The sequence below is a fragment of the Felis catus genome, chromosome A2 (genome assembly GCF_018350175.1).
Source record: "Felis catus isolate Fca126 chromosome A2, F.catus_Fca126_mat1.0, whole genome shotgun sequence".
Classification (NCBI taxonomy): domain Eukaryota; kingdom Metazoa; phylum Chordata; class Mammalia; order Carnivora; family Felidae; genus Felis; species Felis catus.
This window is the reverse complement of record NC_058369.1, coordinates 163,170,157-163,187,706: the sequence shown is the minus strand read 5'-3', so window position 1 is coordinate 163,187,706 and position 17,550 is coordinate 163,170,157. Positions and strand designations below refer to the sequence as shown.

At 57.8% G+C, this 17,550-nt stretch overlaps 1 protein-coding gene across 3 annotated transcripts; it reads right to left on the bottom strand.

The window, feature by feature from the left end:
• Window positions 1-922: 922 nt before the first annotated feature.
• Window positions 923-16,955, bottom strand: ABCB8 (ATP binding cassette subfamily B member 8). Of its 3 annotated transcripts, XM_006929505.5 has the most exons (17): window positions 16,746-16,955; window positions 12,529-12,841; window positions 12,012-12,167; window positions 11,840-11,934; window positions 11,601-11,706; window positions 10,653-10,814; window positions 10,468-10,553; window positions 10,255-10,352; window positions 9,858-9,963; window positions 6,841-6,874; window positions 6,504-6,640; window positions 6,247-6,341; window positions 5,936-6,069; window positions 5,006-5,153; window positions 3,396-3,646; window positions 2,624-2,764; window positions 923-2,041 (listed from the first exon to the last, which is right to left on the bottom strand). In XM_006929505.5, the coding sequence occupies exons 1-16, from the start codon at window positions 16,838-16,840 to the stop codon at window positions 2,639-2,641; spliced, it is 2,142 nt and encodes a 713-aa protein (XP_006929567.1). In that variant the 5' UTR covers window positions 16,841-16,955; the 3' UTR covers window positions 923-2,041; window positions 2,624-2,638. The 3 variants fall into 3 exon arrangements, with proteins under 3 accessions (XP_006929567.1, XP_003983291.1, XP_006929568.1); XM_003983242.6 differs by having other exon boundaries at window positions 923-2,764; XM_006929506.5 differs by lacking the exon at window positions 12,529-12,841 and having other exon boundaries at window positions 923-2,764; window positions 16,746-16,904.
• Between the last annotated feature and the right edge of the window lie 595 nt (window positions 16,956-17,550).

Below are 17,550 nucleotides of genomic sequence, written 5' to 3'. Positions count from 1 at the left end.
CAGCACAGAGCCCAATGCAGGGCTCGAACTCACAAACCATGAGATCATGACCTGAGCTGAAGTTGGATGCTTAACTGATTGAGCCACCCAGGTGCCCCTCTTCTTCTTCTTTTTTTTTTTAAGTAGGCTCTGTGCCTAACATGGGGCTTGAACTCATGACGCTGAGATCAAAAGTCACATGTTCTACCCACGGAGCCAGCTGGGTGCCCCTGCAGGGGGGCTTTTCTAAAGGAAGAGATACAGTGCCCCGACCCAGCTGGGGGCCCCGGGCCACAGTGCCCAGCATGGCATGGCAATGCCAGCCTTGAGAGGGCAGAGCTGGTCCATTTGACTGATGATGCTGCCGATGATCCAGAGGAGACGATGGGGCGGCCAGGGCAGGACTCCCAGCAGCTGGAGCAGACAGATACCTCCAGGAAGTAGAGCGGTGGTCCGAAAGCCTGGTACCTACTGGCCTGCAGTGGGCCAAATGTGTCGTGCTGATCCAAGGCATGGGGACAAAGGACAGCAGGAGAGCCTGGTGGCTGAGGGCTGGGGGGGGGGGGGGAGTAGGGGTGGGGTCAGCCCAGACACCCCCCCAAGGAGGATGGCCAGGGCCTGGTGTCCAGCCCCGCATTTGGTGAAGTAAATTTTCACCTGCCTGTGTACTGGGAATGGGGAGACGCTGTACAGTAGGCCTGGGAGAACACAGGTTTACCTCCACTAATTTATTTACTGAAGCTTATTTCACTTGAGGCCGCCGGGCTCACACTGGCGGGCTCCTGGCCGTGAGTGGAAGAAACACAGTGCGCCAACGGACCATGATCACGCTGTGCTGTCGTCACCTGTCCACCTGTCTGTCCTCCTGACAAGACTTTCACGGGGGGCGGGGCGGGGACATCCTCACGCCCATGGCAGGTGTGCGGCACATGATACACGGATCTTGGAAGCAGGGAGTGAACAACAGTTTATTGTACACATGACCAGCTCCTGAGGCTGTGGCACTGGGAGTTTTAAGTACTTTACCACAGATCATCCCATTTCAACTCTTAAACTCTCAGGATGAGGTACCGCCAGGCTTACGACCCACGTTGAATAGTCGCCGGAGCCAAGGTTGAGGCTGAGGCCACGTGGCGAGCGTGAGGCTGACCGCACAACCTTCCGGCTCAAGGCCGACCACAGACCTCACTACTTCCCTGGATTGGGGGGTGGGGGGGCTGGGATTTGGAGAGGCCGCCCTGAAGAGGTCCGGAGAGACCAGAGTCTGGCATCAGGAGGGGTCTCTGGGGGGCTGGGGCTGGAGCTGGGGGAGCAGGAGCTTGTCTGCTCTCTCTCCCTGGGAGGGGTCTCGCAGGCCGCCGTGGACCCGGCTGGGAGCGGAGGCTGGCTCTGGGCTGTGCCTCCTGGGTGGGCGTTTAGCGGCAAAGCAACCCAGAGCCAGCCCACGCGCTGCCCCCCTGGGCTGTGGCCGCCCCGGCAGTGACCTCTGATCTGTAAGGAAGCAGGTATCAAACCAGGGTGGCTGTGGCCTGGGGACATTTCAGGTGCTTTGTCCCAGAGGAGCATCTGCTCCTAAGCCACACTCAGAAGAGGCTGTGGGGACTCCTGCACTCACACCTGAGCCGCTGCTGCTTCTTCCAGGCTGGCCTCTGGCTACAGCGGGCTTTGCTGGTCCTACGCACGGCTGCCGCCCCTGACACAGGGCACTGCCTGTCCAACTGATTTTGTGTTTTGTCAGCCTGGGGGCAAAGTATCAACTTCTCCCTAGAGGTCTGGTGACCACCAGCACCATACGACCCCTGTGGCTGGAGCCTGGAGTGTGTTGGTTCCTCCTTAGTCTCCTTCAGGGCTGGGTGTCCTCTTGTAAGGGGGCTGTCCACAATCTCACAGGGTGACGGAGACGAGGTGCACGGGGCCAGGGCAGGGCTGCGATGGCTTGGTGAGCCGGAAGCTCCTTGAGGAACAGACCATGGCATGCCCTGCCCCTTCTCCCCCTTCCCACGGGCTGGAGGCATGTGGGGCACTTGTTCCGCTGGCTAGGAGTGGGAGGGGGGGATGAAACCTAGAAAAAGGACCATTATTCACAGAGCAGGGAGGAGGGGAAGCTGTTCTCAGGATGGGGACTGTGGGTTCGAGGGGCTGGCCCAAGGGGCGGGTTCCTTCCCCCAGGGCTCAGAGAAGCAGTGGGGACGGAGGAGAGAGGGGAGTCAGGCTAGGACGGTGAGGTCCTGGCACGGGTATGGGGAACCCCAGTGTGAACCCCTGATTTGTACAGAGGTGGGGCCGGAAGCCTTTAGGCTATCAGGTAGGGGGATACTTGGCAGGGTTCCTGAGAGGGGTTGGGAGGATCTGGGCAGAGGGAGGGAACAGAGCAGGGGCCTGGGGACTCTGCCTCCTCTGTGCAGCCTAATGACTCATGGCTCTGGCAGGAGGGAGGTAGGCAGGAGGGGGAAACGGGGGCGGGGGGCGGAGGGAATGGTCCCGACCTCCCTGCCTCCAGCTAAGCGAGAGTCCCAGGTTGCACTGTGAGCAGGGGAGCAGCAGCCCACACCCCAGCGCACTGGTCTTCCTGGGTGTTTGGTCCCTGGGAGCTCCCCTGAACCGAGCCCCAGTCCTGGGTGCTGATGCTCGGCGGCAACCAGACCTTAAACAGCTGCTCTCAGGACTTGGGGTGGCGGTTCCTGGGGCCTCTGGGCATCTCAGGAGCTGGGACATCCAGGGCCTGTCTCCGGATGAGCTCCGCATAGAGCCCACCCTTCTTTAGGAGCTCTTCATGGGTTCCCACCTGGAGAGAGGAAGGAGGGGCAGATGGTCACCCCAACACAGTTCACAGCCCTAGGAGGGCTGGCTTCTTATCAGCCATCGAGCTCACTGTCCTCTCAGCCATCGTCCCTCCTGGAGACACTATGACCCCAGAGCACCGGCACGTCTGAACTTGCTAGTGCCATCTCCCTGCTTAGCTGGGTTTTGGAAGAGCATCTCCCTTATGGAACCCAGAGACTCCAGCTTTCACTTGAGTGAGCAGCTGGGAGCTGGGGGCCGGGCCTCATGCAGCCTCCCGGCCTTGCTGCAGACCAGCCTGTGGAGAACAGCTCCCGGCCAGCCCCTTTCCAGGGTCCCTGGTGCTGCCTCTGCTGTACCTCAGCCCCTAGGCCCCTTCTCCCTGGTTCTCCACACTTCTCTGAGTCCCTTCCCTTCGGTTCTGGGAGTCATGAGGTAGTTCTACTACCCCACGGGACAGTGGAAGAAACGGGCCCTGGGAGGCCAGGGCAGGAGTTCCTGAATCCACACAGGGTGTTGCTTCCAGAATACGCCCCAGGCTCCCAGGGCCAGGCCAGACCCTCACAGCTGAGCCACTCTTTCCACTGCGTCCACGGCTGAAACTGTCCCAACCCACTGCCTGGCCCCCAGCTGACCTCACAGACTTGGCCGTGGGCCATGACGACGATGTGGTGGGCCCCACGCACGGTGCTGAGCCGGTGTGCGATGACCAACACCGTGCGGCCAGTGCTGGCGCGGTCCAGGGCCTCCTGCACGACCCGCTCGGACTCTGAGTCTAGTGCGCTGGTTGCCTCGTCCAGGATCAGCACCGTGGGCTGCTTGATGAGGGCACGGGCAATGGCTAGGCGCTGCTTCTGGCCACCAGACAGGGTTGCACCCCGCTCACCTGGGGAGAAAGGGGACAGGGCAGGGCCTTGAAGCGATCTTCAGCTCTGCACTTGGGGGCGGCCCTACAAAGGGGCACCTGGGCCGTCTGGAACTTTCCATCTGGTCCCTCAGGCTCACCACCTTGCACCATGCACATTCGCCTGCCTCGGATGGGTCAGCATCCTGATCCCATAACCCTGTGCAAACGCACATGTGCACTCACACCAGACAGCAGGAGGGGCGCACACATGGGATTCAGTGCACCCTGGAGACACCCAGTGCCCCTCCCACACCGGGGTGGGGTCTCAGAGCCATGCCTGGGCCTGTGGCTCCAGCTGCCTTCTCCTGGCCTGCTGGGTCTCCGCCACCCTGGGGACGTCCACGACCCAGATGTGGGCCCTGGAGTGTAGTGACGGCTTGCCATGGGGCATTCTGGGAAGATCCCACTTGGGGTCTACCATGCTCACAGGAAAACAGCAGAGGGGGCAGCCTGGGAGTGAAAAACAGCACCATGGGGACGGTGGTCAGAGGTCAGCAAGGGCAGACTAAAGCCCCAGATGAGCCTGCTAGTGTGCTGGGGTCAGAGGTACAAGGAAGGTGCCTCTTGAGAGGTGTGGGCACAGCACCTCCAGTCGGGGGAGTGTGGACTCTGGGTGGTGACCAGAATGGGCCGGATCAGTAATAGAGCGTGGATGATGGCTATAGACAGGGGTGGTACCACCCCTGAAGCTCAGCCAGACTGAGGCCTAAGTTTCAAGATGCGCCAAGAACCCCAGATATGCCTACACCTTGAGACGTGCCAGAACATTCTGCAACACAGCCAAGGACTGGGGGTGATAAACATGGCCCCAGAGGTTGAAAAAAAGACCCCTTTGTGAATGCACAAAGCCGTGAGCCACGATGTGAATATTCTAGTGTGAGGCCGCAACACTGCAATGTCCCAGAACCACGAAAGCCCTTCTCTGGGTAGGTCAGAAGGGAGACCTGTTCAGTCACATCAATCCCTGTGGGTAACTAGATGGAAACGCTTTTAAATTAAGCAACAAAAGGGCAGGAATGAAACAGGAGCCTGAAGCACAAGGAATTACGAGAAGATTAGCGGTCCAGTGCTTCTGGTCCCGTCTTAGGACGTGGAGGCCGCTGGGAAGCTCTGAAGGTCCCTGACACCACAGACCCCTTGCAAGTGTCCCTGGCCAGGTCCTGCGCCTACACTTTCTGAGGCATCCCCGTCTCTGCAGCCTGCGTGTGGTTGAACCACAGACCTGTGTCTGCCCCCCTCGGCCACGGACCTAGCCTTCCCTGATGCCAGGCCTGTGTCCCTGTGGCCTGTTCACGCAGGCCTGGCAGATCCAAGCAGAACACTGTCCCCGGGACTCACCGACTATGGTGTTGTAGCCCTCGGGGAAGCTGGTGATGAACTCGTGGGCATTGGCCTCCCGGGCAGCTGCGTAAACCTCTTCATCCGAGGCACCCAGCTTCCCAAAACGGATGTTCTCCATGATCGTCGTTCCGAACAGGACTGGCTCCTGCGGTGGCGGGGTGGGTCCACATGGGACATTCTGACTTTGCCCCAAACCCCGGAGGGGTGCAAAAAGGCGATTTTGGCCACACCGGAACTGGCCTCTTACAAGGCAGGTAGGGGCAATTCAAAGTTACAAGTCCAATAAGAAAAGAGAGATCCGTCAAAGTGGGGAGAAGCCAAGCTCCCTGCAGGGCACAGGGTCCCTCAGAAGTGGGATGGGGAGGTGGCTGGGCCAGCTGGCCTGGCAAAGCCTCTCCTCTTGGGAGAGATGGGGAAGAAGGGGGTGTTCATTCTAGCTTTCTCTGCAGTGGTGGGTTGGTGAGGGTGCCCTCTTTATCCAATCATGGGAGGAGGGTGGACCCTCGCTGGGGGGCACCGCCTCACACAGAAGGAAAGAAGTGGGGCTGAGGGCTTCAGGGTGGGGCCACGGGGGCTTGCTTAGTCAGGGACAGGGGTCTCTAGACCTTCTGAACACCACACGTTTTTCAGAGGACCCAGGGGTCCTAAAATAGGGTCCCACTGCACCTGGTTGGATGACAGTAAGTGAGGAGCAGAGTTCCTGCCCCGGGGAGGCAAGGGCAGAGCTGCAGCGGGCTGGGGAGGACAAGCCCCAGATCCCATGACTGCTGGGGAGCCAGTCAGGACGGCCTCAGCCCCCTACTCCCGCCCCACAAAGAGAGCAGGGGTGAAGTGGGCGGGAGGGAGGAAGAAGGGGAAAGGCCCAGGTGCAGTAAGGACCGCGAGAAAAGACAGACGGCGTCTGCAAGTCGGAGACACGCTTCCCACCTGGCTGATGAAGCCGATGACCTGGCCTCGGAGCCAGGAGGGATCGAGGGTTCGCAGGTCCCGCCCATCCAGGGTCACTACGCCGGCCGTGGGGTCGTAGAAGCGCTCGAGCAGGGAAGCCACCGTGGTCTTTCCTGGGGAATTGGGGTTGGGGGCGCGGGGCGGTCAGGGAGGTGGCATGGTTTCTGGAGGCTCTGCCAGGAAAGAGGGACCCCCGGTGACAGGTGAAGGGGCCCTTCCTCCCACCCCACGCTGAGTGGTTACCGTAGGAAGGAAGGTCCTAGGGTGGGAGGGCGGGGGGTTCCTCTCACCTCCGCCGGACTGGCCCACGAGGGCCACGATCTTGCCAGGGGGCAGCGTGAGGCTGAAGTCTTCGAGCACCTGGAAGCCGGGGCGGCAGGGGTAACTGGAAGGAGCCAACGGAGATCCTTAGTTAGACCAGGTCCTGGCCCCTTTCTGCCCTGGCCCCTGCTTGAGTCTCACTGTACCCCGAGGCGGGGCTCGTTTAGAGGGAGACATGGACCCACAGGGCCTCACGCCCCCGTGCCCACCCGCTGATGCCGCTGACCTGAAGCAGACGTTGTGGAACGTGACGGCCCCGCGCAGGTGCTCTTTGGGGATGCAGCAGCCCCCAGCCAGCGGAATGCACGGGCTCAGAGTCATGTACTCAAACACCCGGGCACCCGCACTGAGCCCCCGCACCACCTGGGGAGGGGGTTAATTAAAGTCCGAGGTGAGGGAGGGGTGGGGTCTGAGGGCAAGGCTGGCAGTGCAGCCCCATCTCCTGACACCCCCTCCACCTGACACCTGGTTCCTGCAGCACACAGGTGATGCTGGTTGCTGACAGGACTCCAGCTCAGATCCGATGTCCACACCACGGGGCCCGCCCCCTGACTGCCACTCACCTGGCCGAACAGGACAGAGAGGTTGGCCATGGACCTGTGAGGAGGAGAGAAAGATTCAGAGTGGGGACAGGAGCCCCAGAGAAGGCTGGTGCCAGAGGGAAGGGTATGGGTCTCAGCTGCATGGGGGCGGAGAGGACGTGGCGCGTGAGGCTAGGAAACGGGCAGCCTGAAGGCGAACACAGAGGATGTTCCTGAAATCTGGGACAGCAGGAGCCCTGGGATCCAGCAACACCAGATAGTTCACTGGCAGGTCGCTTCTCCTTGGAACCACGTTATCTCCTTGTTCTCTCCTTGGCCAGATGAAGCTGACAACTGTCTGCCACCTCAGGCCCGGGGGGCTCCGGGGAGATGGGCACAGGAAGCAGGCACGGGGCTCAGGGGAGCTGGGCTCTGCTCTGCCTGCCTGCACCAACAACACGAGGGAGAGCGCCAGCACCGTGAACAGGTCGGGGCCACGAGGCCCATGGGGCAAGGTCAGCTCTAGTGCGGTGGACTCCTGGGGGAGCAAGGGCTAATTAAGGTGGAAAATGGATGTTAATCCTTTCAGAGAAAGAAGGAACTCGAAGGCCCTGGAGCATGTGAGGGGTGGGGGATGGGCCCCAAAACAAAGTTCCATAGAGACGCTAGCGCGGGCTTGCCCTGTGTAAGGCATGGTGCAAGTGTGTCTCTGTCCAGGGGGGTCACCTCCTCTGCTGTGCAAGGCTGTCGGCTGCTGGAAGGTGGAGAGTCATGCTTCTCAGTCACCGGCCCCTGACCGGGCTGGCCAGTCCGCGACAGTGCGCGTGTCTGTGAGTGTGCATGTGGGTCCTTGAAGTGGAAAAGACTGAGCGCCTTGAACGGGAAAGTCACTTCCTCCAGCGCCAGGGGTGAGGAGGGGAGGGGCCTGCAAGGAAATGGTTCTGGCAGGCTCAGAGAGTTACTGGCATTTGCCAGAGTGAGTGGAGAGGCATCGAGCAAGGAAGAGCCAGGACAGTGAGTTATCTGTGGACAAGGGAGAACATCCTCCACAAGAGATCTGGAGGCCATTAGGGCCTGGCAGAGGTGCCCAGCAGCAACCAAAAAGCAGATGCACATGACTCGTTGGTGCCCGATGACCTTGCTCTCAGAGACAGCTCAGGAGGCAGCCCTGAGAGCCCTGGCGGGGGGTGGGGCGGCCCATTCCCGGTGAGGCCAGACCTGGATGTAGACCAGGCGGCCTGGCCCTGACTGTGGTCTGTCTGGGTACCTCTCCGTCGCCTCCAGAGACCCAGTGCCACAAAAAGAACACCTAGGATGGGGTCTAAAGATTGAGGCTGCCTCCCTCCCCTCCCTTGCCCTGCTGGACCCCAGGAGGAAACACATCAGCCTCCTAAATAGATTGAATTCCTCCAAGGTGGGTGGTGAAGGATCTCCACCCACAAAGGATAGTCCTAAGGCCCGTGGCTGTGGGAGCAGCTCCGTGTAGCAGCCAGAGAGAGAGACAGCATAGATGAACTTCCTAGGCTTTTCTGTTTGTAAGAAAGCTCTGCTAACTGGCTAGCCCATGCTGTGGGGAGGAAAGGAAAGGGTCGGAACTCAGGCCACAAAGGGAAGTGGGGGCCCAGATGAAGGGGAGCCTGATGGAGGAGGGCCAGACTCGGGAGGTGTAGGGAAAGGGAGACCTTCCCATCACTGCCTGTGAAGGGCCATATGGTGACTGTGTGCGTGGAACCAGGCGGGTTTGTCGGGCTCCTCAGGACCAGAGCACGAGGCCAGGGCCTAGCCTGGGGTCTGTGCCAAGTCCCACCTCTACAACAGTCCTCTCGGTCCCCAGGCGACCAGGGAACAGTTCCCAGGCTGGAGGAGGGATGAGGCCACCCAGGGTCTGAACTTCAGAGAAGGTGTGAATGGGCCCAGATACGGGAGCACCAGACACAAATGGGGCCAAGGATGGGAGTCCTTTCTACCAACCCATCTTCGGACTGGCTCCAGTCTACCTGGGACAATAACAAGGCTGATGACGAGGGGCGCTGTAAGAAACAGGCAGTAAGACACAATGCAGAGCCCGGCCACGAGTGTCGGAAGCAATGGGGGAGGGGCACGGAGGGGTGTTTGGGGTGAGAGTCTGTTCTCTTGACGTGCTTGACAGTAATTTGGGTCTCTGCTCTTCAACGATTTATTACAGCATATTTGCTCCTCTGTTATTCACCACGACATCTACTTATGCTTCAGGTGCTCTCACGTATGTGGTGTGGGGGGGAGATGGCAGGAACTGCTAGCGTTTAGCTCAGAAGAGACAGGAAAGGGGAGGCCTTGGGGGTTTTGAGCAAAGGGAGCCGAGAGGTCCGGGCAGACAGGCCCAGTGGGGCAGGTAGATCGCAGAACAACGAACACAGTGAGCTCCAGGCTGGGAAGGGCAGGGGAGAGGCTGAGCCGCTCAGCCCTGGGAAGGTCAGAGAGGATGGCAGGCGAGCTCGTAAAGAGCATGTCAAAGACGGTCTATCCGTACGTGGAATCTCACTCGGCCTTAAAAAAGGAAGGAAATTGACACAGGCTACGCTATGGACGAACCCGGAAGATATTATGCCGAGTGAGATAGGCCCGTCACGAAAGGACAAACGCTGTGCAATCTCACTTACGTGAGGCACCCAAAGTGGGCAAATCACAGACGTGGAGGTTGTCAGGGGCTGAGGGAAGGGGTTGTGGGGGCTCAGCATTTAACAGGCGGTTTCAGTGCTGCAGCACGAAGGGCGGGAGACGGATGGTGGTAACGGATGCACAAACTCTATGCTTACAGACGGTTAAGATGGTAAATTTGACATTACGTGTGTTTTGCTACAATGACCAATTTTTTAAGAAGCTGTCTCGGAAATTTCGGAGCCGTTTAGGCGGCCGAAGATGTCAGCTGCATTCCTGAGCGTACGGACGGTGAATCAGGTTACAGGGTGCTCACGGATGGCACGGGGGCACTCTCCCCAGCCAGCCCCTGGGGCGGGCCACCACCCCCTGTCCCTCCACTCAGCAGGGCTCCTGCAGGACGGGGACAGCCTCACACTCACCTCTGCACCGTCTGGGAGGCCACCAGGAAGGACATGAGGTCTCCCCCTGTCAGCTCCTGTCCAGCCACGAGGGAGCCCCCAATAAACAGAGTGCCTAAGACCATGCCTGCGTGTGGAAAGGGACAGACGGTCAGGAAGGCATCTGCCTGGAATAGCGTCTACCTGTTTCGTGTGGAAACGAGTGTGTGTGTGTGTGTGTGTGTGTGTGTGCGCGCACGCGTACATGGGTGGTGGTGGAGCTCACACACCTGGCACTCCTACAGATGTCTGAAGGACATCAAGCAGGCGGAGAGCCGCCCCTCCCCTGCGTGGCTGGGACCTGCCCTTCACTGCTCCACGCTCATCCCCAGCCGTGACAGGGCGCGCCCACACCCCGGGTGGGGACTTGCTCACTCACAGTTGAAGGCAATGTTGGAGAGCCCCTGGAACAAGGCGATGCCCCTGCCCAGCTCCTCTGCCTTACAGCGGGACCCCTCCAGCTCTGCTCCGTAGCGTCTGGGGAGAGAGGCCAAGCCCGGCTGTCAGGAAGCAGCCGTGCTGGGGTGCAGGGCTGCTGGGGTGCATTCAGGGAGTCCTCCCTGCTTCATGCTGCTCTCCGTCTGGGACTCACTCCTCTTCCCGATGCTCCATGGCGAAGGCCCGCACGGTCCGAACGTTTCCCAGGGCCTCATCTGCTACGCCTGTCGCCCTTGCAATCTGCAAGGAGTCCAGGAAGTAGGCGGCTGGCTTGGGGACGGGGAGGAATGGCGGGGCAGACAGAAACGGGGAAAGCAAGGATGGCAGGAATGCTGGTACCTGCTCCTGACACTGGCGAGACAACTTTCGGAGAGCTGAGCCCATTAGGGTGCCAACTCCCATAAGAATGGGTGTGGCCACCATCAGCAGCAGCGTGAGGCGGGGGGACAGCATAGACAGGGACACCAGGCAGCCAGCCACCTGGGTGCAGCTTCGCAGTCCCTGGGGGAGAGAAGGGACGCAGGAGGGCTGTTTGGCATCAGCACCACGACACGGGGACTTCACCAAGGGTCCACTGGCTACAGCGGCCAAGGACGCTTCTCAAGGCCAAGGCCATGAGTCTGACCCTGGAAGGCCAACCGGCAGTCCACCCAGTCATAAAGCATGACCCTTTCTCTCCTAGCAGGCACGAAAGGCCTGGGTGAGAATGTCTATGGACCACAGCCTCCTTCCCCCAGACAAATCCCAATTTGCTTTGCCTTTTGCTTTAGGAACTGAAAAAAAAAAAAAAGAATCGAGCAGGAACGTCACCCAGGGACTGCTACGGGCCAGTGTGAGGCATGACCCAGCAGCCACAGTGACCATGTGGGTGGATGAGAACAGGACATCAGTAATGCAGTAAAAAGCCTTTACTCGTTCTCGTTAACACTTGTCAGCATGCCAGGCATTCTGGGGGTAAGGCAGGCCAGGGTGATTTTGCTCTTGGCAAGCCGGTCCAAGAAAGGCTCTTGTCTGAGTCCTTGGGAAGGTTTTCCGGGGAGGTAGAATTTCAGAACAGGAGCGAAACAGCCTGTCCTGACCTTGGACGATACCACAGTACCTCCCTTCCGTGAACTTCCCCACTCCCTCATCCACACCCTCACCAGACAGCAGGCTTCTCACTTGGTGCGAGCCTAGGCTCAGAGCCCAACAGCAAGGCGGGTGGGGCTGGCCTGATGTGTCTACACTGGGGTGTGTGTGTGTGTGTGTGTGTGTGTGTATACACACAGGGGGGCCTGGGGAACTGACCTGGGAGATGACGAGTTTGAAAGATGATTTAAACTCTTGCACATCAGCTGTCAGTCGGCTCACCAGCTGCCCTGTCTTTTTAGCATCGAAGAAAGCAATATCTTGTCTGGTGGTAGGTCAAGGGTACAGTAGGTTGGGGACAAGAGGAGACATTAGTTTAGGACAAGACCCTGCCCCTACATTTGTCCAGACCTCTGGGGCCAGCAGTTCCCCCTGCCCGCACCCTGCACTGGCAGTACCGAAGCAGGTTGCTGAAGAGGGCCCTCCGCATGTCCACGGCCATGCGCTCGCCGATGCGGGACAGCAATACCAGGTACCCGAAGGTCAGCAGGCCCTGGGAGAGAGGCCGGGGCACTCAGGGGCGCCCAGGAGGCTCCTTTGGGTGCCCCCAGGCCCTCCCTCCTGTTGTACCTGAATGCCATAGAGGATGAGCAGGTAGGTGCTGAGATTCCGGGACTCAGTCAGGAAGCTGCCCACATGGTCCCTTGTGTACTTGGCCACAATCTCCACCAGCTGGCCCAGGAGCAGGGGGATCTGCACATTCACCAGGGCCGCACCCAGTGCCAGCTTGGGGGGGGGGCAGACATTTAGAGGGGGCCATATTCTTCCCCATCCCTGGCCCTGACCTTGGCCCTCCCTCTCCTGCAGCTGTTCATGTTTGGCTGTGTGCTTCTTCGAGTTCCAGCCCAGGCTGCCAGAGCCTGGGGATTCCTGTACCCTGCACACCCAGCTGCCCTGTGCGGGATCGCCTGGCATCCCTTGGCTTCCAGTCCCTAAGGCAGCCAGCCCTTGCTGCTTCCTGAGGTCTATCCTGAGACCTGGTGAGGCAGACAAGCTGCCCCTGTGCAGCTCCAGCTGGTGCTTCTGCAAACCCCTGGCTGGGTCCTTCCCTGTCCCTGGTGTGGGCGAGAGGGAAGGGGCATCTCACCACGATGGCTGCCGCCAGGACCAGCAGGTGGGGGCGCAGAAACTGCCAGAAGAGCTTCCAGTTAAAGCGGGAATCCCCGACACAAGGTCTGGAGCAGGCAGGAGGGGCCTCTTCTGCCTCACACAGCGCCACAAGGCAGAGGCGGGGGCACTTACTCAACAGCACGGGGCCCAGAAGGATGCCCCCGACCCAGCGCCAGGCAGAGGGTCTTTGGCTGGGAGCTGGAGGCGCTCGAAGGAGGTGAGCCCGGAGCTGGGAGCGCAGCTGGGCCACAGCCCTGAGGAGGTAGGAGCTGTGGCGGCCATCAGAGCACCTGTAGGGAGACAATGGCATCGATGGCTCACGGCCCCGAGTGAACTTCAAGGGAGCAATCAATCAGGCCGGCTCTGGGCTGAGGCCTCTGGACAGCATTTCTTCCTCCATAGGGTCCTATGCGACCCCTCCCAGGGCTGTTCTTTAGCACCTCAGTTTCTATGAGAAACACATTGAGGCCAAGTCGCTGAGGAGCAAGACAATAGTCGGCAACCAAGTCGGAAAGGTGCTCTCGCCGTGCCATCAGACATCTGGGCCCCCTCAGCCTCCAGGGACCCCTCTGGTCAGGGGCCATCTCCAACCCACGTGCTTTCTGATCATGAGACATCACTTTGGACGGCAGCTAGTCTGCAGGCACTCCTTTTACAGCTGAGGAAGCAGAGGTCCTAAGTGAGTCTGGTTCAGAGAGGCAAGAGGAGAGTGCCCCCTGGCCACACCCGGCACTGGGCTGGCTTGCAGTGGCGACGCCTGGCCCACGTGGCCCCCATGTTGCCAGTCAATGGTCCGGCTGTGTTTGATCCTCCCTTCTCTGGGAGGGAGACGCCCTTATTCTCACTTGATGGAAGAGAATGTCACGGGGACTGAGAGAGCTGGAATAATTTGTCCCCAAGCAGCAGAACCTGGACAAGAGGGGAACCCTGCTGTGTGACTCCAGAATCCAGGCTTGTTCTAGTCTGCCACGTGTGCTGTGCCCAAGGCTGGGTGTGGCAGGGCCTGGACCGGCCCCGTGTCTTCTGACCCCTGGTCACTGTTCATTGCACCCCAACACCCAGACTCCTCCCAGGCCCCGAGTGCTTATGTGGCAGCGTATGGAGAAAAACGGTGACACACTCCCTCTCTATCAACTGAAGGAGAAAAAAAGAAATTAACAATCCAAATAATGTATCTTGTCATCTCAGACCGGCCCAAATCACCTTCTCTGGTCTGCGGTTTCTGCATCGATACGCGGTGATGTCGGGTAGAGAGCCTACTGCGTGCCCACACTCCGCTGTGAGGCACGGGGAACAAGAGGTAAACAGGACAGACCATGTAACTACCCTCATGGTGGGAAGGACTAACAGCTAATGACAAAGCTTGCTGAGTGTGAAAAGGGGAACGGCAGGTGCTCAGAGCACAGACCACGAATTCCCTGTGTGAGGGCATCAGGAGAGGCCTTCCTGACCAGACCCGAGGGAGAAGGGGAAGGAGCTGGCTAAGTTAAGGTGGTGGGGATAAAGTGGGGGAGAGCTGTAGGCAGCAGGGAGCGTGTTTGGGACATGTGCAGGTACGAAAGAAGGAAGAGCTGGAACCTGAAATACAAGGGAGAGGAGACATGGGCAGGACAGGCATCGAAGTTTTTATAGGACAGCTGGACTTTAGAGGGCAATGAGGACCATTCGTGGCTTTTAGGCTGAGGTATGACATAATCAAATCTGCATCTTAAAGATCACAGCAGAGGAGAGAAGGCTGGAGAAGGGCAAGCCTGGCTCCGGGGACCCTGTTACAAGCAGAAGTTATTTGGCCAAGAGTAAATGGTGGGATGTTCAAAGATTCAAATGAGGTTATCGATGGGGAGAGGCTTTTAAAAACGAATACGGGGGACGCCTAGGTGGCTCAGTCAGTTAAGCGTCTGGCCTTTGATTTCGGCTCAGGTCATGATCTCATGGTTCGTGAGATCAAGCCCTGCATCAGGCTCCGCGCTGACAGCGCAGAACCTGCTTGGGATTCTCTCTCTGCCCCTTGTACGATCTCTCTCTCAAAATAAATAAACATTACCAAAAAACCCCAACAACACAAAAAGGGTCACTTGGGTGGCTCAGTGGGTTAAGCATTCCACTCGTAATTACAGTTCAAGTCATGCATAATCTCACAGTTCGTGACATTGAGCTCTGCACTGGGATTTTCTCTCCTCTCTCTGCCCCTCCCCTGCTTGCACGCATTCACTCGCTCTCTCAAAATAAATAAACATTAAAAAAAAAAAAGGAATAAATAGAATGAGGTTTTTCTTTATTCGGATGGTCTTTTGTGTTCTCAGATGCTCCCAACTGCAGACTCCACCTAATTTTTCCCTTGTTTCAAGGAGGCCCGGGTCCTCTCTGTTATGCCTCCTTCCACCCCATTCCACATGCCTGGCTTTTATGTCTCATTTTCCACCGTGTACTTTATGTCTACCCTAAATTTTAGAGAAGCTCATCTTCCCTCTGCCCAGTGTAATTGTCCAATTTCCCCATGAGACTTTATATTCCTCGAGGGCAGGAAGCTCTATCTTATCCACATTCACCCCCAGCACTTAGCAGAGTTCTTGTACATAATAGATATTCAGCAAACGGTTATGGTTATGTTTGTTGAGTGCATGCCCTTGTTAGAAATGCAGAAGGGAGGGGAGCCTGGGTGGCTCAGTCGGTTAAGCGTCCGACTTCGGCTCAGGTCATGATCTCACGGTCTGTGAGTTCGAGCCCCGCGTCAGGCTCTGTGCTGACAGCTCAGAGCCTGGAGCCTGCTTCAGATTCTATGTCTCCCTCTCTCTCTGACCCTCCCCATTCATGCTCTGTCTCTGTCTCAAAAATAAAATAAAAACATTAAAAAAAAATTTAAAAAAAAATGCAGAAGGGAAAAATCTGACCTGTCCTGTTACTGCATTGTTTGCAAGTTGTAGACTTACTGAGGCCTACAGTAAGAAGTATGTTGTAAATTGCCACCCAGTACAATAAACACAGGTCACACAAAATTGAAATGCTTCACAAAACAATACTCTTCCTAAGGTTAAAGCAGGTATTCTATTCTATTCACTTGTTTTAAAAAGTAGGCTCCACACTCAACGTGGGGCTTGAACTCAGACCCTGAGATCAAGAGTCACATGCTCACTAGGCACTCTCTATTACATTCACTTTTACATGATCCTACGCACTACGTTCATTTTTTGATCTACTGTGTTGTGACTTGCACATTTGAAAGACATTGCACTCGTGGGCACACAAATACTTGCATATTATCTGAGGTTTCTCTCCGGGTTTCTCTCTGGTTTAAATGATATCAACACCCTTACTCTCTTCCTAAGGAGTGTTTCAAGCATTTTAATAATTTACCATGGTTACTTTCCAGCTTCTCTCATCTCCTCCAAACTAAGACTCTAAGCAAGGCTTGGTCACTGCCAAGAACTGGCAAATTACTTCCCAGCAACGGTACTTCTAGCTCCAGCTTGGCCCAGCTCTTCTCCTCTTTCAATCAGATGGGCTTTCAAAATGACACAAGTCCCTATCAACTCACCCCTGCCAATCTGCTGCCTTCCTGGCCCACAGGTTATTCACTCCAGGATCAGAAAGGAATCCGTCCCTTCTCAAAAGCAGTTACACTGGAGTCGCAGTTTCAGGGTCCACGTTGGTTTCCTACCTGCCTCTCTCTCTCAAGACCAACGTGTGTAAACACACAAAAACACACATGTAGGTGTTTCTAGATTTTTTTTTTTTAATCTCTGCTGAAAACATCCAGATCTAGGAACAATTTCTGTTCAGCTCATATTGAATCTTGGGAGCAACACCAACACTAAATGTCTCTGGACACTAACAGTTTTTGTCCAAATTGCCAGACCAATTCCAAGAAAGAGGACAGGGAGGGGGCAGAAACAGCACCCAGGCTCGACACCTGGCGCCCTCTGGTGGGAAGCACGGACCCGATGTGGTCCCCGACCTAGAGCGTTCCCTCCGCGCAGCCCACAGGCGGATACAGACGGGCCGAGTCTCCTGCTGGCACCTAGGTAGTCGCTATAAATAACTGAAGCCAATCCCTGGGGAGTGACATTCTACCCCCGGGCCGGCCTACAACTTCCAGCAGGCCTCGCGCGAGCCCGGGACTCCATGTCCCGGCAGGCCCCACGCCCCGCCAGCCGGTCAACGGCCCGCGCTCCCAGTAGGTTTGTCACTTTTTACCTGACGGCCGCGAATGTCTGGAAGCGGAGGGGTAGTATCAGCCTGCCTGGGACAGGGCCACCCCGAATTCCGACCCGAAATAAGTGCACCAACATGATGGGACGTGAACACAGGAGCAGCCGGCAACGGCAGCTTCACCCTCATCCCATTGAGGGCTCCATGTTGGCTCCGGCCCCCATCCCGACAACCCCCTCGCGCCTCGGCGACGATTGGCGGAAAGACGCATCAATCTCGTCGCAAGCTGTGATTGAAGAAAACCTTTTCGGTCCTTCTCCTTCCGGAAGTGTGATTGGACAGAGCCGACTATCCGCCCGCCCCCGGCTGTGGGCGGGGCCGAGCAAGTGGGGCATTGCTTTCCGCCTACTGCCCGGGCCAGCCCTGGGGTGACTTTAGCAGCGTGTGCTTCGGGCGACCCTCCACCGCGGGGGTTATCCATAGTAACGCGCCAGCGTTACCCGGGACCTCGGGGTTGCTGGTCTATGGGTGCTGCCGGCGGACTCTAGATGTCCCAGGACTTCTAAGGAGTATAGAGTGTTGGTCCTAGGGGACGAAGGGACCAAAGGGGCCTGGGAAATTTTTTCAAAACATGTGCGCGTTCCGTGTGATGCATCCCTTTCTCCCAGACAGATCAGAGCTCCAGGGATGGCAGCCACGAGTATTTGGGAAAAAAATTATCCTGGTGATTCTGATACACTTCGCCTACTCAACGATTGAGAACCACTAGTGTGGAGGTCCCGTATAGCTTATGGAGGCGTGCGCCCCTCCCCCCCGATCCTTCTTTCCCACAGATGCCTTCTTACCGCAG